This window comes from Cynara cardunculus, assembly GCF_001531365.2.
Source record: "Cynara cardunculus var. scolymus isolate 2C chromosome LG 13, CcrdV1, whole genome shotgun sequence".
Classification (NCBI taxonomy): domain Eukaryota; kingdom Viridiplantae; phylum Streptophyta; class Magnoliopsida; order Asterales; family Asteraceae; genus Cynara; species Cynara cardunculus.
The window spans coordinates 35,910,134-35,937,043 of record NC_037540.1 but is presented as its reverse complement, the minus strand read 5'-3'; the positions used below and the strand labels follow the sequence as shown (position 1 = coordinate 35,937,043).

Below are 26,910 nucleotides of genomic sequence, written 5' to 3'. Positions count from 1 at the left end.
AAGTTGAAAATCAACTCAATAAGAAGATCAAAGTGGTTAGAAGTGATAGGGGAGGTGAATACATTTCGCCTTTTGCTGAATTTTGTTGTCAAAATGGAATTCGTCATGAATTCACGGTACCCTATTCACCTCAACAAAATGGTATTGCTGAGAGAAAGAACCGTACATTGAAAGAGATGGTTAGTGCCATGTTGGTTAGTTCTGGTGTGAGTYAGAACATRTGGGGGGAGGCTATTTTSTCAGCTAACTATCTTTTGAATAAGATACCCCGCAAGGAAAAGGATGAAACACCCTATGAACTTTGGAGAGGAAAGAAGCCTTCATACAAGTACTTACGAGTGTGGGGGTGCTTAGCCAAAGTTATGGTGCCACCACCTAAGGTGSAAAAGCTGGGACCAAAAACAGTGGATTGTGTATTCATTGGATATKCACAAAATAGTAGTGCTTATCGGTTTGTTGTGCATGAATCCAAGAATCCTGATATACACAACAACACAATAATGGAATCAATGAATGCTACATTCTTTGAGAATGTGTTTCCTTGTTTGAACAAGGAGGGTAAAGGTCCGTCCTCAATGGATGGTGAAACTTCATCTCCACTGGATAAGGAAGTTGTTCGAGAGGATGAACAAAACCAAGATGAGGAAGAAGAGACAGAACCTAGAAGAAGTAAAAAGGCTAGAGTTGAAAAAACATTTGGTTCCGATTTTCTCACCTATGTAGTGGAAAATGAACCCAACACCTATCGTGAGGCAGTTACTTCTTCTGAGGGGCCTCAATGGAAAGAAGCCATTAAGAGTGAGATAGATTCTATCTTACAAAACCACACGTGGGAACTAGTGGATCTACCTGCAGGTTGCAAGCCACTTGGTTACCGTTGGATCTTTAAGAAAAAGATGAAAGCCGATGGCAGTATTGAAAAATACAAGGCAAGGCTGGTGATCAAAGGATATAGACAAAAGGAAGGTCTAGACTACTTTGATACATATTCGCCAGTAACGCGAATAACATCCATTAGATTGGTGCTTACTATTGCAACTATTAGAAACCTGCAAATACACCAAATGGATGTGAAAACTGCTTTTTTGAATGGAGATTTGGAAGAAGAAATCTATATGGAGCAACCAGAGGGATTTGTTGCCCCATGGCAAGGGAACAAGGTCTGTAAACTTGTTAAGTCTTTGTATGGCTTAAAACAGGCTCCAAAGCAATGGCATCAAAAGTTTGATCAAGCCATGTTGCAAAGCGGTTTTAAGATAAATGAGTGTGATAAGTGTGTCTATGTGAAAAACACCTCTCATGGTTATGTCATCTTATGTTTATATGTTGATGATATGCTTATCATTGGCAGTGATGACAAAATGATAAGGTCCACGAAGGATATGTTGAAATCTAAGTTCGACATGAAAGACATGGGTTTAGCGGATGTGATTCTTGGAGTCAAGATCACGAGAACTCAAAATGGCTTGGTGTTGAGCCAAACCCATTACGTGGACAAGATTCTTGAGAAGTTTAATAAGGATGACACTAGTATAGCTAGAACTCCGATTGATACTAGTCAACATCTATCTAAAAATAGAGGGGATAGTGTCGCACAAGTGGAATACTCAAGAATCATTGGTAGTCTGATGTATCTAATGAGTTGTACTAGACYTGACTTAGCGTATGTTGTGAGCAGGCTAAGTAGGTATACTAGTAATCCCAGTTCTGAACACTGGAAGAGTGTTACTAGATTGTTGAGGTACTTAAGATACACACGTGAGTATGGACTACATTATACCAGACATCCAGCTGTGATTGAAGGATACAGCTATGCGAATTGGATATCTGATATAAAAGATTCCAGATCCACAATTGGATATGTGTTTACACTTGGAGGTGCAACTATTTCTTAGAAATCTTCCAAACAAACGGTTATAGCTAGATCTACGATGGAATCTGAATTTATCGCCTTAGATAAATGTGGTGAAGAGGCGGAGTGGATATGTCAATTTATGGAGGACATACCCGAGTGGCCTAAGCCGGTAACGGCCATTTGTATAGATTGTGATAGCCAATCGGCGATTGGTAGAGCTCAAAGTACAATGTATAATGGGAAGTCAAGGCACATTAGACGTAGGCATAATACGATACGACAATTGCTATCTACGGGAGTTATCACTATTGACTATGTGAAGTCAAAAGATAACATTGCGGATCCGCTTACAAAAGGCTTGGGTAGAGAGTTAGTTAATACGTCGTCGAGAGGAATGGGACTAAAGCCCTTGAATGAATAAATTCATGCGAAGGAAACCTTACCCAGAAGACTGGAGATCCCAAGATCTGGGTTCAAAAGGACAACCTAGTTGTATGAATGAGGGAGGTCACTGTGCGGGAGTATAAACTTCCTAGTTCATTCCTGTAATTAGTGACAAATGAGGTTAAGCGTATGGCTTTTAATGATTATTTAGAATCACCTATGTGAGAGAGAAGTGGGGTCGCTTCGAAGGGAATTGTAGGGGGGGCAATTCCTAAGAGCTCTTGCAGAACCAGGCTAGTGTTCATGACCATAACGAACACGACTATGAGGATTTGACCGTGTCAGGAAGAGTCCTGTGTGAATTATGTTGTCGTCTACATAAATGGCAGTTCAGTTCAAGGACATCGTGTCTACTGACAGCTAGGAGACTAAGTGTAGTTCACAAGGGAGGGTTCAAAGGGTAATACCTACCTATCCTATGCAGGATTCGACTATTGGAAATTTTGTTTCGAACTTTGTTTGCAGAAATCGATCTCCATTCATGTGGGGGATTGTTGGAAATTTTTAAGTAGAAAATGTGATTTTTTACTAACTTTGGGCACATTTAACTACATGTATATGGTTTAATTTTAATTGACTCTTAGTGGGTTTACGTTCTTCGTTATGAGAGCTTCGAAACCATATATAATGTGTCTAAAACCGAGTATGTGTGAATGAGATATCGAGGCTCAAAGTTGGGTACTTGGGATGAGTTTAGCAAAACCAAATGGGTGTGTGGGAGGTATCCCACATAGGTGGGGTGATTGAAGTTTTCATGGTTTATAACCATGGACTTCACAAAGGCTTTCAAGCTATTATGCAATGTTATGCTCCAACACCTATACGCGCGCAGGGGGGGTGCGGATTGTGGATTTCGTAGGCTAAATCCGCCGAACTCATGTGTGGGGGCGACCTGCGGACACGAATGCAGCTCCGAAATCACGAGCTCGCGCAACCCCGTTTTTTGCTGAAATTTTATCTGGTTATCTGATCTGTTTTTCAAATTTAACTCAGTTTTAGTAACTGAATCATTTTTAATGAGAATTTAATTGCGCATTTAATACACTAATTGCCCATTAAAATGATGATACGTTTACAGCCTATAAACAGATCAAATTCTCATTTTGAAAATATACAAAACCACAGAATACACAATGCACACGCTCCTCTTCCTTTGCAAGCTTCTTTCCGGCGAATTTTTCAGGCAAGTTGGTCAACTCCGGCAGTACTCCTGCTCCGGCTGTTGTACCCTAGGAACAGACCCGAATCTGTTTAAAGGAATCGTGTCAAACACGAGTCTCAACCATTTCTCCTTCTTCTTCTGGAATTCAGAATTTGTTTATGTTTTCTTTTCTTTACAGAATCCTTTTCTGTTTTACTAAATACAGAATTCGTTTCTGTTTCAATCAAACCGTTGTTGGTTTCTTCCACAGAATTCGTTTCTGTTGTTATATAAAAAAAATTTAACAAATTAAAATAATAACAGTATTTTTTTCTTACACTTTGTTCCAACCATAACCTCTTCCTCGAGCATTTGAGCCTCTTCCTCGAAAGATTCCTTCTTTTCCATGACCAAGAATCCACCTCTTCCGTTTTGGAAATATTCATTCTTTCCCTTTAGAGACAACTTTGACTGGAGTGCTTGATCCAAAACTACTTCATTCTTCGTAATATTTAATCTCTCTTCATGAGTTTGTAATGAGCCCATGAGTTCATCAATGGTCATAGTGGTTAAGTCCTTTGATTCTTCAATGCACAATGTAGTCAAATCTAGAATCTAAAGAACGTAGGATTTTTTTTTTCTATGACACGAATATCATCCATATGTTCATCATTTCTTTGTAATTGGTTAACTACAGACAATACCCGCAAACACTATCAGAAACGGATTGTGACTCCGTTTTATGTGAACTTTCAAACTCTCCTCGAAGAGTTTGCAACCAAACTCTTTTTTATAAAATCATCTCTTTTGAATGAAGTTTGCAAAATCTCCCATGCTCGCTTTGCCAAAGTGGCACAAACTATTTTCTCCCAAACAGCTTCATACGATTGTACTCCTTGGTATATCAAAAACAGAGCTTGCGGATTTTTTCTCCTTGATCTTCTTAAATTCTCTCTTTGAGCTTGTGATAATTCTTCCTCATTTTCAACTTCGGTATATCCCTTTTTCATCTAACTCCCATTCTTCTTGAGATCCAAGAAGATCCTTCATTTGAATACTCCATTTACCATAATTTTCTTTAGAGAAATGAAGGAGGAATATTAGAGTTTTTCATATTGATCGAACAGAGCTCTTATACCAATATATATATATATATATATATATATATATATATATATAAAAGAAGCCACTATGTATAATGTGGCATCTTCTAAAAGCTATGATTTTATTTATCTTTTTTCTCCTTTTTTTACTTTTTTAAATACTAATTAAGTTAAAGACTATTATGCCCCTACAAGTAAATTGTATGTTTCATAATAAATGAGATCATTTGGTAATTTTGCATCCAACTAAGTTTAACCTCCCAAACTATTCAACTTCTTGATAACTATTCAACTTAAGTTTAACCTCCTAGACTATTCAACTTCTTGATAAACAGTCATTTTATTCTTTATTGCAGTTGATTTACCTTCTCCAACTATTTATCTTTTCATCTCTTTATTTATCAATCTCTTTCTCTTGATTTAGTTTTGGCATAAATTGCTATCAAGAAACAATTGATTATGTTCTTAAAAACATTCTCACACACACTCAAGTTCAACCAGGATTACTTCATAGCGGAAGCTTAGTACGGTGAAATTTTGACGAGAATGGTAATTTTATATCTTTAAGCCATTTTCTCTCGGTTGTTTTAATTATGATCTCTCCATCTATTTATTTCTCAATCTCTTCATCTCGATTTAGCTTTGGCATTCAAGAAACAATCAGTTATATTTTTTAAAACATTCACATGCACTCAAGTTCAACTGGGCTACGTACTTCATTGCGGAATATTAGTACGGTGAAATTTTGCCGAGAATGGTAACTTCATATTTTTGTGTCCTTTTCTATCGGTTGTTATTATTTTGGTTCCTATATTCGTTCCTACACATGAATACAAACAGTTTGATTAAATGTCCGAAGGTTTTTTTTGTTTGAACTCACATCAACAACATTCTATATCCTAAATAAGATAAAGATTGAAAAATTCCTCCTTTATGTTTTCCACAACTGCGTTCATCAGGTAAAGTTTTTATTACTCTACTATGTTATTATACACCTACCTATGCAAATTGTAATTTTTTTTGTGTTTTAAAATTTGTAATTTTTTGTAACTTAAAATAAATTATTTGAAACCCGAAATGGGTTTTATTAGGATTTGCAAAAATGTTAATCAAATGTTTACAAAGATTTCACAAAGTAGTTCACCTTTCAAGCTCAAAGACTTTTTTGCAAGAGGCTCATTCAATAATATGGTCATAAAAGAATTGCCACAAAAATTTAATATTGACTTTTGTAAAGAAAATGTTAAACTAAGAAAATGCAAATTAAATAAATAAAAGTTTTTAATTATATTAAATGTTGTATAAATAATATATAGTTATTATAAATAAAATGTAATATAGAAAATGAAAGGGTTCATCATTTAATGAAAGGCAACTTCTTTTTGAAATAAAAACGTTCTACTGATATTTTATATGACATATTTAGAATAAAAATGTCTTATAAAAACAAGTGTTTATAAGACATTTTTCTAAAAGTGTTAAATAAAGAACTTGTTAGGATGACATGGCGTGACATCTTAGAGTAACGCTTTTATTATGATGCACAAATTTGTGATCCTACAAAATGAAGCCATATAAAATAGTTTATTAGAATATTTAACAATCATATGACGTAAATTTTGTTGCAGTGTAACAATATAAAATAAATATTTTTGTAGTATATGTAATGATTTTATATTATTAAAATTTTGTTAAAGTCAAATGTTTTTATGCATAACAAAACCACAAGAAACTTGTTTTCTTACGAAGTGTTTATAATGCAATTGAGTTTCCATAGCTTTGTTTTTTTCCTAAAATACAAATATATATTCTAATAAATAAATAGACATGATTAAAAATAATTAAATTATTTTCAATATTTTATTTAAAAACGATTAATTTACACCTTTCATATAAACGGTTTCTATATTTACGTTTTCATNATTTCACCCTTTTATATTTAAAAACAATTGATTTACACCTTCCATATAAACGGTTTCTATATTTACGTTTTCATATTTAAAAATAATTAAATCATTTCTAATATTAACCATTATTTTTAATTATGTCTATTTATTTATTAATGTGAATTAAGTTATTAGAAAATATATTTGTATTTTAGGAAAAAAACAAAGCTTTGGAAACTCAATTGCATTATAAACACTTCGTTAAGAAAACAAGTTTCTTGTAGTTTTGTTATGAATAAAAACATTTGACCTTAACAAATTTTTAATAATATAAAATTATTACATATACTACAAAAATATTTATTTTATATTGTTACACTGCAAATTCACGTCATATGACTGTTAAATATTTTAATAAACTATTTTATATGGCTTCATATTGTTGGACCACAAATTTGTGTCATCCTAACAAGAATTTCATCAGTGAAATTGGTTTCATGAATGAAACATTTTGAAAACTGAATAACATGATTTCATTAGTGAAATTGGTTTCATAGTTCCTAATCAAAATGAAATTGATTTTATTAATGAAATTAAATATAGTTCAATCAATGAAACATTTTGAAAACTGATAATATAATTTCATTAATGAAATTAATTTCATGGTTCCTAATCCATATGAAATTATTTCATGAATGAAACATTTTGAAAACTGGATAACATGATTTGATTAATAAAATCTGTAAGGAAATCAATTTATTCATGAATTTTACAAATGAAACAAAACAATATACTCAAAATCTGAAAAATATCACAGCTATAATATTAATAAAGCTGGAAAGATTTGTAAATTAAAAATTGACGGATTATTTTTTATTTAATAAAAGAATACAAAACATTGATGTTACTAAGTATCTATTAAAAATTTACCAGTTTCAAGGTTATTATAAAAACAAATTAATTGATCATTTCTAAAAAAAACCTCTAATCTATATAATATTCTTAATTTAGACACAATTAAAATATTACTAAAATTATATAGTATAAAGTCAAATGACAATCATACCCTTATGAATTAAAAATAAATGGAATTATACTATTAGTTTATGCTAGTTTATACAGTTTGTATAAAAAGGAGTGGTTTGTATTTGATCGTTCCTCTACATGAGACTACTTTTAAGACCACATTTTTACATGAGACCACTTTTAAGACCATATTTTTACATTTGAAACCTCAAAGTAAAACATTGTGAAGGTAAAAAAAGATTCAAACTTTTATGATGTTTTAATGTAAAGACTCAAATGTAAAAAAGTGTGAAAGGAGGCTGGTCTCATGAACTGTATCTAGTATATATAAGTATATAACATGTGAATCCGTCATCATTTTTAGTAGGGTAAATGCCTGGAAGATGCTTAAGAATTTGTTGGCTAGCAACCTGCAGCAACATCATGACCCCACTCAAGGGACCCACTGCCGGCATTAACGACCATTTTTGGACGCTCATAATCATAACCCTTTGTAAACTTAACCACAGGGAAGACGAAGAAGAAGGAGAAGGAGATGGGAGAATCAATGGAGAAGCAGGAATGGGGTTTCAAGGAGAACCATGAGCTGCATGCTGCTGCAGCTTTCACCATCAGACACATCCTTCAAGCCATCATCGAAAACATCGATGAACCACAAACTGGGAAATCAGTGATTCATCTGGGACATGGAGATCCTTCTGCTTTTCCTCTCTTTCGAACACCAACAGTTGTTGAAGATGCTCTAATTGCATCCATTCGATCTGCTCACTTCAACTGTTATCCTCCTGGGGTTGGAATTGCTCCTGCAAGAAGGTTAGTCTTGTTACCTTTGTAATCATAGACCTAGAGGGGTGGTTAGGTGGCACGTGCCACCGTATTGTTTCTCCGTTGTAAGGTTAAAAAAAATTAGGTTCATGAAAAGTGCACCGTTTTATTCTAGAACCGTTTTATATGATGCCACCGTATCCAAAAATTCTTGGGTCTGTCTTATTTTACTCAGATTTTCCCCACTAAAGTTCTATCAAGATTTCTTGATTTTGATTGAAAGCTTATAACAAGATTGGTTTTTATATAGGACTGAAAATGTCTAAGGGGCCGTTTACCAAACGCTTATCCAGGTAAGTGCTTACCAAGTCAAATTACCTCACCGTATGAATATGGTACGGACCAAGAATCTTACCCGGTAAAAGCGAGACATGACCAAGAGTCTTTCCCGGTAAGTGAGAGCGACGACTCTTACCACGGTAAGCGCTTACCGTGTAAATTGTTACATGCGATGTCGTTTTGGTGGACTAAAATCTTACCCGGTAAGTAAATAATAGTGTTAAATTTTACCGGTAAGCACTTGTGGGTAAGTATTTGGTAAACGGCCCCTTAGTTTATAGGACCAAAAAAATAATGTGTCCTATCTAATGGTGTTGTATTAAGTTTATATGACCTTTTTTGATATCGTAATAAGTTTTTTAGGACACTTTTAATATAGAGCGTCTCATTATCAACTTTATAGGATACTATTTGAAAAAATGTCTTATAAAACCAAGTGTTCTATAAAAAATTGAGTTTATAGGACAATTTCTCAAAAGTGTCTTATAAAGTTGCTAATGCAAAACTTTGTATTAAAAATGTCCTTAAAAACTTGTTAAGACGCCCAAAAGCGTCATATAAACTTAGTACAACGCCTTTAGATATGACATTTTATGTTTTGGTCCTATAAATTAAATCCTATAAAGCGGTCTATTATGATACTTAGAGATTGAGGGTGTCCTATAAACCCAAATTTGTTGTAATGTTGTCTCACTCTTATCGGGTAAGACTCTTGGTCCTTGTCTCGCTCTTACCAGGTAAGATTCTTGGTTACCATATTCATCCAGTGAGGTAGTGTGACTTGGTAACCGCTTACCCGGGTAAGCGTTTGGTAAACGGCTCCTAAATGTTGTTGTATAGGAATTAAATTTATAGAAGCAATTAATATGTGATTTTATATTAAGTATAATCCCCTTGTGGTCACGGAGGTTCAAATGCAGTGACTCCGGGCTATCTGCAAAGCAGGTGGTTGCCTTGGGATTAGTCGGCTCGCATAGCGAGTTGGATATCCAGGTTAATCAAAAAAAAAATTCTCCATTTCAATAGCATGGTTTTATATGGGATAAAAAAAAAGTCAAAATGTTGTTTTAGAGGACCTAAGCTTATAGGATTGAACGATAAGGCGTCATATTATATGTGTTGCAATAAGGTTCTAGGTGGCTTAATAAGTTTTTTAGAACATTTTTATAATAAGGTGTCGTATTAACTATTTTATGGAACACTGAAAAAGTGTCTTATAGACACAATGTCCTATAAAAAAAATAGGGAAATTTCTCAAAAGTGTCTCATAACAAAGCTAATATGATGCTTTATTTTGAAAAAATATTTCTAAAAAACTTGTTAAGACGCTTAAAATCGGCATACGAACTTATTACAACACTTTTAGATATGTGTTTTATTGTTTGGTCCTATAAACTTAAGATCTGTAAAGTGGTTTATTATGACACTTTTACGTTGTTGGGATTTTGTTGTAGTCCGTGTCCTAGAAAACTTGTTAGGATGCATAATAGATCCTACCATCCTATTGTAACACGTAGGGGTGTAAACGATACGAGACACCTTGCGCGTTACTCGAGATCAACTCGGTCAACACTCAACTCGAATAGGTTCGGCTCGACATATTAACGAGTCGAGTCAAGCTATTCAATACTCGACTCGAAAAGCTCGTGAGATACTCGATTATTTTATATATAATTAGTTTTAAATATAATCAGTTTTTATGATAAATTTTGTAAAATATAAATAATAAAAATGTCTTATATTTTTAGAAATTTTAACAAAATTATGCATTTTTTAATTATAAGAATTAATCAATTATTTTTATTAAAATCACAATTAATAAAAGATAAGAAAAACTATAAAAAGGGGTTAGTGAAATTTTCCCACATCGGAAGAGAGATGGTAAAGGAATGGAGAAAAGCTGATATAAAAAGAGAGAGAGGTGAATGAAATTTCTAACTTTGTCTTTTTTATGATAAAGTTTGAAGTTGATCCCTTTAGTTTTATAAAAAACTTAGAGAACACCTTTAAGTTTTGAAATTTATAAGAAAAAGACCCTAAAATTTCATAAATTTCAATAGGTGAGCTTAGTTCGAGCTTGATTTCAGTTCGAGTTCAAGTTTGATTTAAGTTGCAGTTCGAGTTCGAGTTCGAGCTCGAGCTTGAGAAATAGTTATCGAGTTCGAGTCAAGCTTTAATTTTTACCACTCTTGAGTTTTCGAGTCGAGTTCGAGCTTGGAAATTGGGTTTCAAGTTCGAGTTCGAGCTTGGAAATTGRGTTTCGAGTTCGAGTCGAGTATAGTGATACTCGAGCTCGATTCGCATCATTTACACCCCTAGTAACATGATCGTTTTGGTTCTTATAAAACATTCTATTATAACATTTAAATATTTACAAAGCCGCTTTCGTTTCAATGAGTGTTCATGTAAACGGCCAAACCATATAAATCGCCCACATGACACCGCAAACCGCAGTTTAGAACTTTCACGATGCGGTTTTCATTTTTTATCAAACCGCATCATGCGATGCATTTTGTGGTTTTGAGTTAGCAAACAATGGTTCAAATCAATTGGGGTAATTTATAGTTTGAAGTTATTTTTACTTCTAATAGACCATTTGTTATTATATAATATCTATTTGGGAATACGATGTATTTAAACTTTTTTATTTATTTGAACTATGCTTGCATTATCGTTGATTTTATAATGAAATTTTAATCTTACAATCTATGGATTATAGGCGTAAAGTATGTTATATACAAACCGCATAACCGCACCATACCACATTCGTGGTGCGGGTTTTTGCAGTTTGAGATATATGTGGTGCGGTTTACGGTTGAAAAACCGTTCAAACCCCATATGCGAACACTCCTACATTAAACTGTATTGGTTGATTACAAACGAAGTAACTGATCAAATGTGTTCATTAACAGTGCTGTTGCCAAGTATCTATCAAGAGACCTTCCCAACAAGTTAACAACCGATGACGTTTTTCTCACAGCTGGAGCAAACCATGCCATTGAAATCATACTAACAGTTCTAGCTCGCCCCGGTGCGAATATACTGTTTCCTAGACCTAATTATCCAATATACGAAGCACGAGCCAGGTTTAGCCCACTCGAGGTCCGTCATTATGATCTCATCCCCGATAAAGGTTGGGAAGTTGATCTCGATGGCGTCAAAGCATTGGCGAACGATAAAACTGTGGCTATAGTTCTCATCAACCCAGGCAATCCTTGTGGAAATGTTTTCACATTTGAGCATATGAAAAAGGTGTAGTTTCAATGTCGATTCGTTATCGATGGTGTCTTTAATCGTCACGATCTTTCTTGATATTTCTTTTGTCATAATTGAAGATTGCAGAAACAGCAAGACAGCTCGGGATTCTGGTGATAGCAGACGAAGTTTATGCCCATCAAGTGTTTGGAGAAAAACCATTTATCCCGATGGGGGTATTTGGAGATATAGCGCCAGTTGTGACGCTTGGATCATTATCAAAACGATGGGTCGTTCCTGGTTGGCGTTTTGGTTGGATAGCAATAACCGATCCCATCGGCATTCTTCAACAAACTGGGGTTTTTCTCTATTCATCTTTCTTAATTTCTGAGCAACTTCTTAACAAGAAATAAAACGCCTTATCTAAAAGTGTTACAATAAGTTTATATGAGGTTTTGCGCATGGTAATAAGTTTTTTTTAGGACCTTTTTAAAATAAAATGTCGTATTAGTTATTTTACGAAACATTTTGATAAGTGTCCTATAAACCCATCTTTTTATAGAACCTTTGTAGTTATAAGACAATTTTTCAAATAATGTCATATAACATAGCTAATATGACACTTTATTTTAAAAATGTCCTAAAAAACTTGTTACAGCATCTAAAAGCGTCATGTAAACTTATTGTAACACTTTTAAATTAATAGGACGTTTTATTTCTTGTCCCACAAGCTTAAGGCGCTATTAAGACATAAATAATTTAGGTGTCCTATAAACTCAATCTTGTTGTAGTGTACCCAAGGCACCAAACAAGCTTTTCCTATATATCTTACATCTATTTGTTATGACAGATTGTTGATTCCCTAACGAGTTGTCTCGCAATAACAGCGGATCCCCCTACTGTGATCCAGGTACGTGATTCCACGATCTTCTTTATGACCGACCCGTGATCAGTTGATCGATCCATTAAGCGTAGCTCGCTGAATACAATGACACACAAAACACAGTAAGTAATTAAGAAATGCTGTATGGTTTATTGAACTCAGAAATGGCTCTCTAAATATCCTTACAAAGAGAAAGAAAACAAATAAATCTGCTGAAAATAAAGCACTAAAAAGAGGAGTATCTTATAAGAACTATCCACAATGTTGTTTCTTATAAAAAGGTTCGAACCTTGCAATGGAGATGCTCTAATGTATCATTCGATCCCTTGATGTATTAGGGAGCCGTTCCTTCCATCATAGAGAACACATCGGACTCTTTTTTCTCGAACATAAACAAGTTACTAAAGGAGGCCGCGGACATACTTTACGAGGGACTTAAAGAGATACCTCTTGTTGCATGCCCACATAAACCCGAGGGATCCATGTTCGCAATGGTAATTGAAGATTTCTTTTATCAAGTAACTAATTTTTTGTTGGATTAAACGAATTTGTTAAATTTCATTGAATTTGTTTGAACAGGTGAAATTGAACATACCAGGTTTTGATGATGTAGTTGATGATACAGACTTCTGTATGAAGTTGGCCAAAGAGGAATCACTGATCGTTTTTCCAGGTTGATCGGCGAACACCCTCAATAACATATATAGAAACGTCACAAGACTAAATTTATATACTTCATTCATCTATATTACTAGTATTATTAGTTGTTCTTGTTATAGTTATATATAATATTATTATTGTAGGGGATGCTGCTGGTTTGAAGAACTGGGTTCGAGTGAGTTTTGCAGCAGAGCCGGAAGTGCTTAAAGATGCAATTCGGAGGATGAAAGCGTTTTGCTTAAGACATGCAAAACATTACTAGGAAACTATACGATTGCCATTGAAATCTCGAGGCCCTTTCTTCTTCCAATAATTTGCTAAAACTAGATTGCTTTGGTTTATACCAGGATGACTAGAAGGCATCTTCAGATGAAATCTCAATGATTTTCTTCAATTTTTTGATCATTAGCTCTGTGACTGACAATGAGTTCGGCTAAATCCTTTGATCCTTCAGTTATGGTAACAATTGTTGAAATCTTGAATACTAAATTGAGAACATAGCAAAGAACTTGATTCCATGAAAGCCAGCACCTCCAAATAAATATTTGAGGGAGAAAATTATGAAAATTGGAGCATCAAAATGAAGCTTTTCTTAAGAGCAATGCGGTAGATAGTGGATAATGGCCTTCAAGAATGGGAAGAGGATACCAAAGGGTCTTTGGCCTAGCGGTATCGTAGCCCTTGGCCTTTTCGGAGGTCAGGGGTTCAAACCTCACCATAGGTGAGGAGGGTGTGTGAGTTTATTTGTTGCATTTGCCGTATATAAATATTATATACTTCAAAAAAAGAATGGGAAGAGGGAGTGGAGTACAATGAAGCTCAATTAAAAAAGATTAAAGAAGATGAGATGAAGGGTGCCAAAGTTCTGTCCTATGTGTTTAATGTTGTTTCAAGCACCATATTTCCCAGAATTATGCATGCAACATCAGCAAAATTTGCATGGGGTTCACTTCAAAAGGGAATTTCGAGGGAATGGCAGAATAAGAGCAATGGACTTAATTATCTAAAAAGGATTTAGAAAACACATTATCAATAGAAATCATTAGCATACCTCGTCGAAATCAATGGAGAACCAATGGAGAAATCAAAACACGTATTAACATATAGCTACAAAAACGAAATGGAAATGGAAATCTAAATCAATATTGAAATGGAAATCTAAATCGAAAAATCAACAGCATACCTCAGAGAAATCTTTAGGGTTTTGAAGAACCTGTGGAGAAATCAAAACTTCAGAGCAGGGTTTATATGCAGCGATGAGCTCGTCTTGGGAGCCACGCTGTTCGGGGAGAAATTTGATACATCAAATCGCCCATTTGTGCACATGTAGCAGGAATGGAAGAAAGCAAGGTCTGAAGCTACCAAATGGGTTTTGGTGCAAAGGTGAGACGTGAAATAAGGAAGAAGAAGACTGTTAGGGAAGAAAGCAAGGTTTGAAGCGTCCATTCTTCAGTGGTGGCGTGGGTTTAAAAACCCTTAGCATCAAAAACTTGTACATTATGCATTAAGATTTGCAACTAAGAGATTTATAAAATTCTTGCATAAAATGGTAGTACCTTTTATGTTCAAGAGTTTTGTTCTAAATATATATATATATATATATACATACATAGGTAAGTTATTATACAACCCTTTACATTTGTACAACCAATACAACTCAATCTCAATCGTCCATTTATTTTGATAAATATGTGATTTCATAGAAGTTTTGATTGTTTCCTAATATAAAGTATTGATCATAATTAATGAACCATATTCATCTTTCATAAATATTCAAATCATAATAAATGAACTCTCATCATTTCTATAAATATCTCAATTAATTTGGTTGCATTGGTTGTACAAATGGACATGGTTGCATTTGAAATATACCATATATATATGTACTAGTTGTTTACCCGCGCAATGCGGCGGGAGCAGTAAATGTAAATGATTTCGAAGCTTTGACGGTTTTGTTATTTTAAGGATGATATATTTACACTTGGAAGATATTTATCCAAATTTTTACTCAATAAGCGTTTACCGGTAATTCTTAAGTTCTAGCAACTTAAGATATGACTTTAAATTAGAACGATGACATGGTGGTGATGCCTCTCTTTTCCAGATGTTGATCAGGAGTCAAATTGCATTTCCTACACCCACAATGCAATACGAACAAAACAAACAAGAGAAAGAACACATAAATGTGGTTAGATCCCTTGGCATAAATACAAAACAGACTATGATAACATAAGTAAACTACCAATCATTATCTATAATGCCAGAATTAATCCATTTATCAACTAGTATAGAGATGCTACCTTTTTCATATCAAGAGAACCTACACCCGAAGTCTATTGGAAATCTAAGCCTATAATAAATGCTATTGGTAATTAAAGCTAACCGAAAAACTAAGACCAAAATATTTTATTGGAAACTTTTACAGAGCATTAGGTGTTTATCATAATACTACAAAATATTACCATAACCATATTGTCCTTAATGTGTCCATGTTTAATTGTATATTACTACTTTCATTTGTGAAAATCAAAATTATTTTAAAACAGTAGTTCATTGATGAGCTATAAAATTATTTGAGTCTAGATCTTTACTATCACCCCTAGTGGCCGAGTCTATGTAGTAGACAAGGTAAATGCTCTGATCTTTATAGCTCAGGACAAAGGGTTTTCTGGGAAGCATTCATGGTGAGAACAAAGCCTTTGTGGCTTCTATCATTCTCTTTGAGATCCAAGCTCAACCGAAGAGACAGAAGCCAGGGAAGATGCATCAAACCACACTATTGTATGAAGAATTATTATTCTCGTAGATGTTCCCTCCTTGCTTTTGAATGCAGAAATTTAGAATAGGTTTTATACTTATCCTCAATGCTTATTCAAATTAAAATATCATCTCATCCTCCTTGTTTATTGGCAATGACCCTTAACGGTATATAATAATATTGAATAAAAATTTGATAATTTATTCTGCCACACAAGAGACTTGAATAAAGTCTACCTTTTTAAGCTAACAGCCATATGCTAAAGTCTCAAGACTCTTGAAATCRTTTTTCTCAACTCTTGTAWGGACTACATGTTCTTCATTTGATTAATCCTCTTTAGAAAAGCTTATTATTTTAAGTTATATTTCTTATTTATTTTTCCTGCTAATGCTCTCCTATTACGCAGGTGATCCCTGGTGGTTACAATGTAAATGTAACAGGCCTCTCCGTTTTCGGGCTTAAACTTATTCAACAAGTGTCATCTTAAATTTCTTAATCCCATTCTTTTTAACATAGCTATATGAAAGCAGGTGATCCCTGGTGGTTATAAATGTAAATGTAACAGGCCTGGTTACTCACATGATGTCCTGGTTACTCACATGATGACACCCTCCACATCCTCGAAGATTACTTACAGACCTAAAGGAGGTTTCCTTAACCATGATGCTTATACTATCCAATTAAATTGATGGAGCTATGCAGCCACTTGAAACATCAAAACCTTATATGTACAAATACATATGCACACACACATCAAGATGAATATATATACACACAGATACATGTAACAGGGCTAATGTGTTTTGCTTCTGATTCTGTTTCTGTGTGTGTGCATAACAGCATACATGTGACTGTTTCTATATCTATCGATATCTATATCTATATACATGTGACTGTTTCTATATCTATCATGGCTACAGTATTGATCCATAAGTTTGAACCATACAAATAGTTTACTGTGCACACAGCCATGTAAACAGTTTGCTGCTTAGATCACTGTCTATAAATATGTACAAATACATATGCACACACAGGTTGTTTGTTTTGGCAAACAGTCCATTTAAACAGGAAATGGAAATATCAAGTTTGTTCATTTAACCAAGTTTGTTCATATAAACATATAAATGGAAATATCAAGACACAGTATATTCAGGATCTAGTCAACCAAGTTTGTTCTAAATTAGTAAATCAAGACATTGTATATTCATAATCATAGTTTCTAAATGACTGATTACAAAGAGAGCTTATCCTAAAGATGTGTTTATACCTGATGAAGAAACAGTTGCTGTTGAAACTGTAAGCACACAAACACAACCAGACTTCGTCTTGAAACTGTAAGCACACAAACACAACCAGTAAGAACAAAACAGTATAGTACATTTTGGCCAATCCAAAAGATGTGTGTTCTGTTTTGTGTGTGTGTTCTGTTTTGTGTTCCTCTTAAAACAAAAACTTGGGTTGAGCCTAAGTATGACTTAGGACAACTACTTTTCACAAGATGAAATGGAAAGCAGCAACATATTAGAGAACTTCATATACTAAACCAAACTCATATCTTAATTTAGAGATCTTAATTAGAAATGGTTATGAAAAATGATGAAACTTACTTAAACAGGGAATGGTTAATTAGACCTCTGGTTGCTGTTGTATCTAAACACACACACATACACATCACATAAGTATAGTCAATAAACACTTGAGTTATTGTGTTCATGAAATCCACATACCTTCAAAATCTATTAGACACAGCCACACAGGGGTATATCAGGTTATACCTGCTGTTTGCCAAGGCACAGTGGTATGTATGCATAATATTACTTTTTCATGATTCATCTTCTCAATAAGCAAATAGTCCATTTAGTGAAATACACACTTAAACAACATTTACTTTTAAGTTGAAATGTGATTGCCTTGTGTATTGTGTTCCATGTGATGATGCATGTTAAGAGTTGTTGGATAGGTACTATACTATATGTCATTTAGTGAAATACAAACTTAAACAACATTACTTTACATCTTTTGCCAGTTTATAGCAATCCATACAAATGTTTCTGCTATTAAAGTTGATATACACGTTTGCTCAAAGGTTATTACATATTAGATGGCATGTTTTTGTTTTCCATGGTGTACCTAAGTTGTAATGATCTGTAGAAATTTCATCATATTCAGTAGCTTTTAAGTTGCTGTATGAAACCATTTTTAGTTTTTTAAATATTTAATTTTGGATTAATCATGTCAACCATTGCCTTAGCAACTGTGTTTAGGATAAAGCTATTATTTATAGCAACTCATTCATGGGCATGAGGTACACATCCTTCCTGTTGAAGGGCCTTATGTGACAGACCTTGACTTTTCATCAGTGCTTAAAATGAACTTAATCCACAAAACAACAAAACAAACCATGTCTTCAACAGTTCATAAATAAGAGACAAACAGCAGTACAAAACACAAAAATAAAATGGAAAAACATGAGACAAATAGCAGTAAAGTTTCTGCTATCTATGTCAAATGAACTTAATCCACAAAACAACAAAACAAACCATGTATACAATAGTTCATAAAGAAGAGACAAACAGCAGTAGAGGACACAAAAATAAAATGGAATTGCATGAGGTGTATAAGACTTTGAAGTGGAATCAAGATGAGGTTTCAGAGTTGATGGAAGCTAAGAAGAAAGCTGAAAAACCACAGGGAGATCCTTTGGCTTTAGTAGCTGACAAAAGGCAAAGCCATTCATCCAGGAGTTCAAGACAAGAAAAGAAACAGAGTGAGTCTGAGTAAGCAGAGGAAATTGGTAGTCAGTCCAATTTCAAAATTCATAAAATTGTTTAATCTTTATGAAATTGTTTAATATAATACTTTTTTGATGAAGTTGTTTCATATATGGTTATGAAATTATTTCATATAATACTTATGAAATTTTAATGAAACTATTTCATGTATTTCTCTAAAATTAATATAATGAAGATGATAATATCCATGATTAACACCCTCCACAATCAAAATGATTAATCAACCTCTCATAGTTACAAAAAAAAAATGAACAAAATGAAAATTTATGATTGGTTGAATGAAGTTTGTACGATTTGTACAAATAACGTGGTTTACAAAGTAAACCTCCTCTATATAGATATATCACTACTTCGACTACTATAACAAGAATGAAACAACAATATTAATATGAACATTTTTTACCTCAACTATTTAGCTGACTTAAAATTTAAAAATACATCAAACAACCTGGGGCGGACCTATTTAAGAGCCAAGCAGGCTCCCATGAATGCACTCACTCAGTTGTTGCAAGAGAGAAGAAAATCGGTATCTGGAAAATTCACCTGCTTGATTTCAAAGGGTGCTCTCAAATATTTTGAACCCAAATTCTTTTACCCAAGGCTTTTCTGGGTTGTTTACTTGGTAAGCACTTAATGGTAATCGTAAATATCTTCATGTAACTTACTAGGTAAAACTTTAGCCCATTATAACGGTATAATATAGAACATTTTTATCCTGTAAACGCTTACCGGGTAAGGGTCATTACTCTAACTTACGGGGTAAGGGCGTGACTCTCACTTATCGAGTAAGACTCTCGAATCTTGTTATCACTCGTAGTAGGTAAGATTCTCAATCATTATCATGTTCATTCGATAAGGTAAAGTGACCTGATAAGTACTTACAGGTAAGCGTTTAGTAAACAAACCCTAACAATGAAGATGTGAAGGCTCCAAAGATTGCATACCGAGGATGAGAAATATGGGGACAGAAACCATTTTGCCCAGGGTTAGACATCCCAAAATAAAATTATAAATATCCTACACAAATTAATACATATCAGACATAAATATTACCAGGACCAAAATGATGAACACCGTGAACATCATTTGCATCATCTTCATCTCTTGAAAACACCATATGCAGATATCAACCACAAGGTAGTGCATGATTGGTTTGAGCTTGGCTCCATTGGTCAAAAGTACCAGGAGGTCCCAGATTCAAATCCAAGGAGGAATAAAAATCCCCTTGTGGCCACGGAGGTTCAAATGCGGTGACTCCAGGCTATCTGCAAAGCAGATGGTCGCCCTAGGATTAGTCGGCTTGCATAGCGGGTTAGAAAAAAAATATGCAGATATCAGAACTCATTTTGCAAAAAGTCAAATAAAACTCATTTGTAAGTGTTGGTAAATATCTAATTCAAACCCATTTTATAGAAAGTCAATACCACCTCGACTAAGCCATACTTTAATGTGTTCATTACATGTATGTACTAAAAGTCACTATTTTGAATGAAGATGAAATGAGAAGAAAGTCTATGGGAAAAGAATTACCATTGTAACTTATGAAACGAACATTGATTGAGTCACTTGCGACTCCACGAGACTCTACCTTAATTATTCTCATTCAGACTCCGAACCCTCATGCTCACATAAATAAATGGATAACTCCTTTCCGTCTTCAGTGATCTTTAGCTCAGTGTTTCCCTGATCATGTTGTTCTTTCAGAATTCTTTCAGCAGATTTCATAAGAGCGGAGTTAACACATTCGTAAATTTCAATAAGCTCAAGGGTGGCGATTTCCCCTATTTCAAGCGGGATCTCTTCAAGATTACGGCATGACCTCACTGCTAATCGTTTGAGACATGGGAAGCTTGTATTATAGGCTTCCCATTGTTTGATATCTAACACCTCAAGACTCAAGTATTTTAGCTGGCCAAACTGTTGCTCACCTGCATTCCACTGTGTTCCCTCAAAGGCACCGTATTTTATTTTGAGAACCTCCAAGTTAGGTAACGATTGAATGATTGATATATTGCTCCAAGGTTGATGACACTCTACAAGTGTAAGTTTTTTCAACGTTGCAGGAAACCGAATATGATTCAGTCTAACGTTCGGTCCATGCATTTTGGAGCTTAACTTCAAGGTTTCAAGGTAAGGTAGAGATTCAAAGCGGCCTTCCTCACCCGAAATAAGAGTATATCCAAGCTTCTTGATGCTAGGAAAACATTTCCCGAAATTACCTGCCCCATCTCTTAACCTCACTTTCGAAATGGAATGCAAGTTCATTGGTTTTTCAATAGTAAGAAGAAAAATCTCCCTGGTACTCCACAAATGCCTCAGATTCACCAAATCTGATATGTTATGGGGTAAATGCACAACACCAAAATTACGTTCAAGAATGAGGGTCTGAAGGCTCCATAAATTGCATATTGAGCATGGGAATTCACATGAGTAACAAATTGCAAGGTACCTTAAATGAACCAGTAATGTCATCCCTTGTGGAAAATAATGCAGTTTACACTTTCCTAGATTTAACACCCTTAGAAGCGCAAAGGAATGGAAATACTTTGCAATGTCGTAGATCAAGCGTGAGTCCTTATGAAAGCCAAAAAGGGATCGAATGCTTGGGGTGGGGGGATGAGCAATGTTCACAATGTTGATATCTTGATTTGTAAACACAAACCGTTGCTTATATGGCATAACAACCTCATATGGTTTAATAACACCGAGTAAAGAAGAGAATGGCGGAGAGTCTATTTTGATGAAAAATCTTTCTTCTTTTGCTTTTTGCTGGCATAGTTCCCTCACAAGATCATGGAGCTTACAAGCTTTGATTTCGCTATTAAACTTCCTTTCTGCAACAATTACAAGACTTCTGTCGACTAGATCCATAAGGTAAGTGCTTGCAGTCTCCTCTGCACTTCGATTTCCATCTTCTTCAATAAAACCCTCCGCCACCCATAACCATGTCAACCTTTTTGCATTGATTCTAAAGTCTTCAGGGAAGCCTCCTAGATAAAGAAAGCACTCTCTCAAGTGATGAGGTAAATGGTGGTAACTTAAAGCTAGTGTTTCCAAGCATCCTAATTCCTGGTCACTAAGAATGTAAGAACCGACACTGCAAGCAATATTCTCCCACAAATATGATCTCGTCGTTTCTTTTGCTAGAATTCCTGCCATGACAACCACCGAAAGTGGTAGTCCTTGACATTTTCTTGCAATTTGCATTCCGGGTTTAATCAACCAGCCAGGGCACTCATCGCCATGGAACACCTTCTGGCACAATAACTCCCAGCTTTGTGCTTCTGTCAAATAAGGCAAGGAGTGGACGAACCCATGTGGTTTCGCATGCAAAGCAACTTCATTGAGGCGACTAGTGAGCAAAATTCTACTTCCGGTGTTCTCATGGGGAAAAAATAATTTCAAGTCATCCCAAGCCTCACTGCTCCAGATATCATCAATGACAATCAAATATCTTCGACCCATTAGGTGCTTGTGCAACTTTTCACGAAGTTTAGAGTCATTGGCTTCTTCAAGGTCATGTTGAACACCGATGGATGTCAGAATTTGAATCAAAAAATCTCGTTTTATATATGTTTGAGAAACAGTGGCCCAAGCTCGAACATGGAAATGATATACAATGAAACGATCATTGAATAGTTTGGTAGCCAGGGTAGTCTTTCCGAGTCCCCCCATACCAACAATAGAGAGGACATCCAGTTGCTTTGTATCTTCAACAAGTTTGTCACGTATGAGCTCAGCATCACGATCAAGCCCCACAACAACTTCTTCCAATGGTTTCTTTGTTCCTGATAGATTTCTGGTACCAGCATCAGCAGACTGTGTTTTCAGGCGGTCAATTCTTGGAGTTGGATTCAAGTTACCGATGTTGATCATAGTCATGAATTCCACCTTAATAGACTCGATACATCTCATGGCATTCTCCAGATCCAGGGAGGTTTTAAAGACATCAGGTCTAGTGAAAAGTCCTCTACTTCTGGAATGAACAGCGGATAGAAATAGATCAATGATATCTTGTGCTTCTTCTACTGCATCTTTGAATCTTCTCATCAGATTTTCAACTTTTTCGAGCTCATATAGATGATGATTTTCATGGACATCGAGAAGGATTTGAATCATGGAGCCAAGCTCTTGATAAAGCAGTTGGAATTGAGGCCTTTGAGATAGAATTAATGGATTGTTGATGACTAGATTATGATTACAGTAAATGAGCTGTTTCAAGTTGTCCATGAACATCTGTAGACCTGGGTATTTCATCTTGTTTCTTCCTCCCTTAATGAAATCAAATTCAAAAGGAAAAGAATGATACAGTAGCTATTAGGGTTCTTCCTCGGTAACCTAACATGAAATCCCTCAGAAAGTAATATACAAAAAATGAAATTGGACAATTGGTGATGACAAGAAAAGCCGTAAAACCATTAAACCAGCTCAAACACAGACTATAAAAACTCACCTGTGCCCTTATCAATCCACTGTGAAATCAACAGAGATAACAGTGTATGTGAGAGTCGATAATGGGGGCAGAGGAGCGACCAGGTCGTGATGCCGTTTGAGCAGAGGCCGATTACAATCAGACAGACGAACACGAGCCGAGGTCAGAGATGGCGGTTTTATTATATATATATATATATATATATATATATAGTTGTGCTACTACGAGACTAATGGTTTTTCGTGAGACCCGTAACACCAATTTATATTTATTGATCAACTTTATAAGTTAATGATCTAGTGATCTAAAATTACATCGTGTCAATTTTGTAATTATTGAGAAGTCTCGTGGCAATTTTGTGATTATGAATGTTGAGATTGTAAATCTAATCCAATAGTTGAGAATTGGTCTTACGGGTCTCACGAAAAAGCCTTGGTCTCATATGATCCCAAGTATATATATATATATATATGTATAGAATCGATCAAATGAAAACCACTCAATTTATATAAATCGTGAAAACCACATTCAACCAATCATAATTTTTAATTTTGTTCATTTTTTTGTAATTATGAGAGGTTGATTAACCATTTTTATTTTGGAGGGTGTTAATCATGGATATTATCGTCTTCATTATTTTAATTTTAGAGAAATACATGAAACAGTTTCATTAAAATTTCATTAAATATCATATGAAACAATTTCATAACCATATATGAAACAAATTCATCAAAAAAAAGTATTATATGAAACAATTTCACAAGATTAAGAGGAGCGTTCAAATGAAAACCGCTCTCATTTGTGTAAACCGTACAAACCACCCTCATACGTCCATTTCATTGTTTAATCTTATGAAATTTTTTCATGAAATTGTTTAATCTTGTGAAAATGTTTCATGTAATACTTTTTTTTGATGAATTTGTTTCATATATGGTTATGAAATTGTTTCATATAATAAAATTTTAATGAAATTTTAATGAAATTGTTTCATGTATTTCTCTAAAATTAAAATAATAAAGACGATAATATCCATGATTAACACCCTCCAAAATAAAAATGGTTAATCAACCTCTCATAATTACAAAAAAATAAACAAAATTAAAAATTATGATTGGTTGAATGTGGTTTTCACGGTTTATACAAATTGAGTGGTTTTCATTTGATCGCTTATATATATATATATATATATATATTATCATATATATATAATATATTATAAATCGACAAAGACTCTTAAAACCCATTTTTTATATATAAAGTACTATTTATTAATACATGTTACTTAAAACTCAATATTACAAATAGATTTGTACGTAAGTACAACTTATTAAAGCTCCAAATTTGAATTCGTATAACTAACTGCAAATAAACATAATCAAATACAGGATAAACATCTCATTTTAAATATAAAAAATCTAAAATATAATTAAGATACTCATTGAGTTCTAACAGAATAYTTAATTATTATCTTTATAAAWTATTATATTATTAAACCAAAAATAAATTATTTCATTATTAAACTTAAATTAAATTATAAYAAAAAAWTWRAWTWAARAAAWTWMMWAAAAAWTGAAAACTTTTAAATAGTTGGTTTGATATTAATATTGATATATTTTTAAAAAAAAATTATGATATCTTCAAATTTATAATTTATTCAAAAATAAAATCATTATTGTTTTCTTTAAAACACATAAAATCATATTATAACATCGACAGAGACAAAGAATAACATAAAACATTAAAATCGAGATATATTTCGCTGCATTGCACGAGTGCCCTTCTAGTATATATATATATATATATATATATATATATATATATATATATATATATATTCCATCACATAGACAATCACATGCGATACTATTATTCCATTACATATGATATACATGTGATATTAAATCAGAGACGCGGACGATTTTCGACTTGCTCTTACACCACTAAGCCACCTCACAAGTATTATCACATGTGATAAGAGTGTTGTTGATATGATACTATAATTCATCAAGACCATCACATGTGATGTTAAATCATAGACGCAGACAATCTATGGCGCAGCCTAAGTCGTAGAACACGCCGTCCGCACATCACAGGGTCCCATCACGTGTATTATCACATATGAGAAGGGTATTCTTGCGTTCTCGTAAAATAAAAATGTTCTCGTTTGAACCTCCACACACAATCTATATATATATATATATATATATATATAGGGGCCTATTCAAGGGAGAACTGAGTTGTTTGTGGTAACTGTGAGAACCAATATTAACCACAAATCAATAGACAAATTAGGAAATTTATAAATTTGGTAATTTTAAATTAAAATCTTAATGCAATATTTTTGGTATTATTAAACTCTCCTCTCTCCTCTCTTCTCTCTCTGACCACCGTTCTCCGGCCACCGTCCTCTGGTGATACCACTATGATACCACTGTGATACCTAAAAATATTGACTCTGTTAAACAAAAGATACAATGTGATACCTAATCATATATAAGATGAATAGTGATATCATTGTGTTACATCTTCGATCGACCACACAAACGACATCAATGTGATACCCAAGCACATATATGATGCATTGTGATACCATTGTTGTATCACCGGAAGACGGCGGCCGGAGAACGGTGGCCGGAGAGAGAAGAGAGGAGAAAGGAAAGTTTTAAAATACCAAAAATATCTTTGCATTAATATTTTAATTCAAAATTGCCAAAATTATAAATTTCTTAATTTATCTATTGATTTGTGGTTAATATTGGTTCTCACAGTTACCACAAACTAATTAGTTCTCATTTGATTAGGCCCCTATATAGGGGTCCATTCAAGAGAGAACTGATTAGTTTGTGGTAACTGTGAGATCCAATCTCAACGACAAATCAACGGATAAACTAGAAAATTAATAATTATGGTAGTTTGAGTTAAAATTATAATTAGAGGGCATTTTAGATATTTTTAAAAAAACTCATCTCTCCTCTCTCATCTCTCCGACCTCCAATCTCCGGCCTCCGGTGAACATTAATCCGGCAGGTACCAAGTAATCACAAAAATACACAATGTGATACCCATTGTGATATATTGTGATACAATTGTGAGACCAACTATGATACCAACTCAAACCTTAAACACAAAGATACACAATGTGATACCCATTGTGATATACTGTGATACCTGCCGGATTAATGTTCACCGGAGGCCGGAGATTGGAAGTCGGAGAGAGGAGAGGGGAGTTTTTAAAAAATACCTAATATGTCATCTAATTATAATTTTAACTCAAATTACCATAATTATTAATTTTCTAATTTATCTGTTGATTTGTGGTTGAGATTGGACCTCACAGTTACACAAACTAATCAGTTCTCATTTGATTAGGCCCCTATATATATATATAATAAATCAAATTGATATTTTATTACCTAATATAATCTATTATTAAATTTTCTTTATCATTATGTCTGTATTGATTAATATATCATATTATTATTTTTATGCGTAAAATACTATTTTTAATGCATATTACTTAAAACTCAAGATTGCAAGTAGATTGTGCGTAAGTACAACTTATTAAAGTTTCATATCTGAATTCGTGTAACTAATTGCAGATAAACATAATCAAATACAAGATAAACATCTT

At 33.9% G+C, this 26,910-nt stretch overlaps 2 protein-coding genes across 2 annotated transcripts; one reads left to right on the top strand and one right to left on the bottom strand.

Moving 5' to 3' along the window:
• Positions 1–7,969: 7,969 nt before the first annotated feature.
• Positions 7,970–13,688, top strand: LOC112524102 (nicotianamine aminotransferase A-like). Its single transcript, XM_025133749.1, has 7 exons — positions 7,970–8,268; positions 11,472–11,811; positions 11,895–12,113; positions 12,605–12,664; positions 12,976–13,131; positions 13,217–13,310; positions 13,441–13,688. The coding sequence occupies exons 1-7, from the start codon at positions 7,991–7,993 to the stop codon at positions 13,557–13,559; spliced, it is 1,266 nt and encodes a 421-aa protein (XP_024989517.1). The 5' UTR covers positions 7,970–7,990; the 3' UTR covers positions 13,560–13,688.
• A 1,564-nt stretch (positions 13,689–15,252) lies between these two features.
• On the bottom strand, positions 15,253–23,163 carry LOC112525003 (putative late blight resistance protein homolog R1A-10). Its single transcript, XM_025134950.1, has 4 exons — positions 20,378–23,163; positions 19,901–20,112; positions 17,323–17,387; positions 15,253–15,429 (listed from the first exon to the last, which is right to left on the bottom strand). Exon 1 carries the CDS (start codon positions 23,102–23,104, stop codon positions 20,447–20,449), a length of 2,658 nt encoding a protein of 885 aa, XP_024990718.1. The 5' UTR covers positions 23,105–23,163; the 3' UTR covers positions 15,253–15,429; positions 17,323–17,387; positions 19,901–20,112; positions 20,378–20,446.
• Between the last annotated feature and the right edge of the window lie 3,747 nt (positions 23,164–26,910).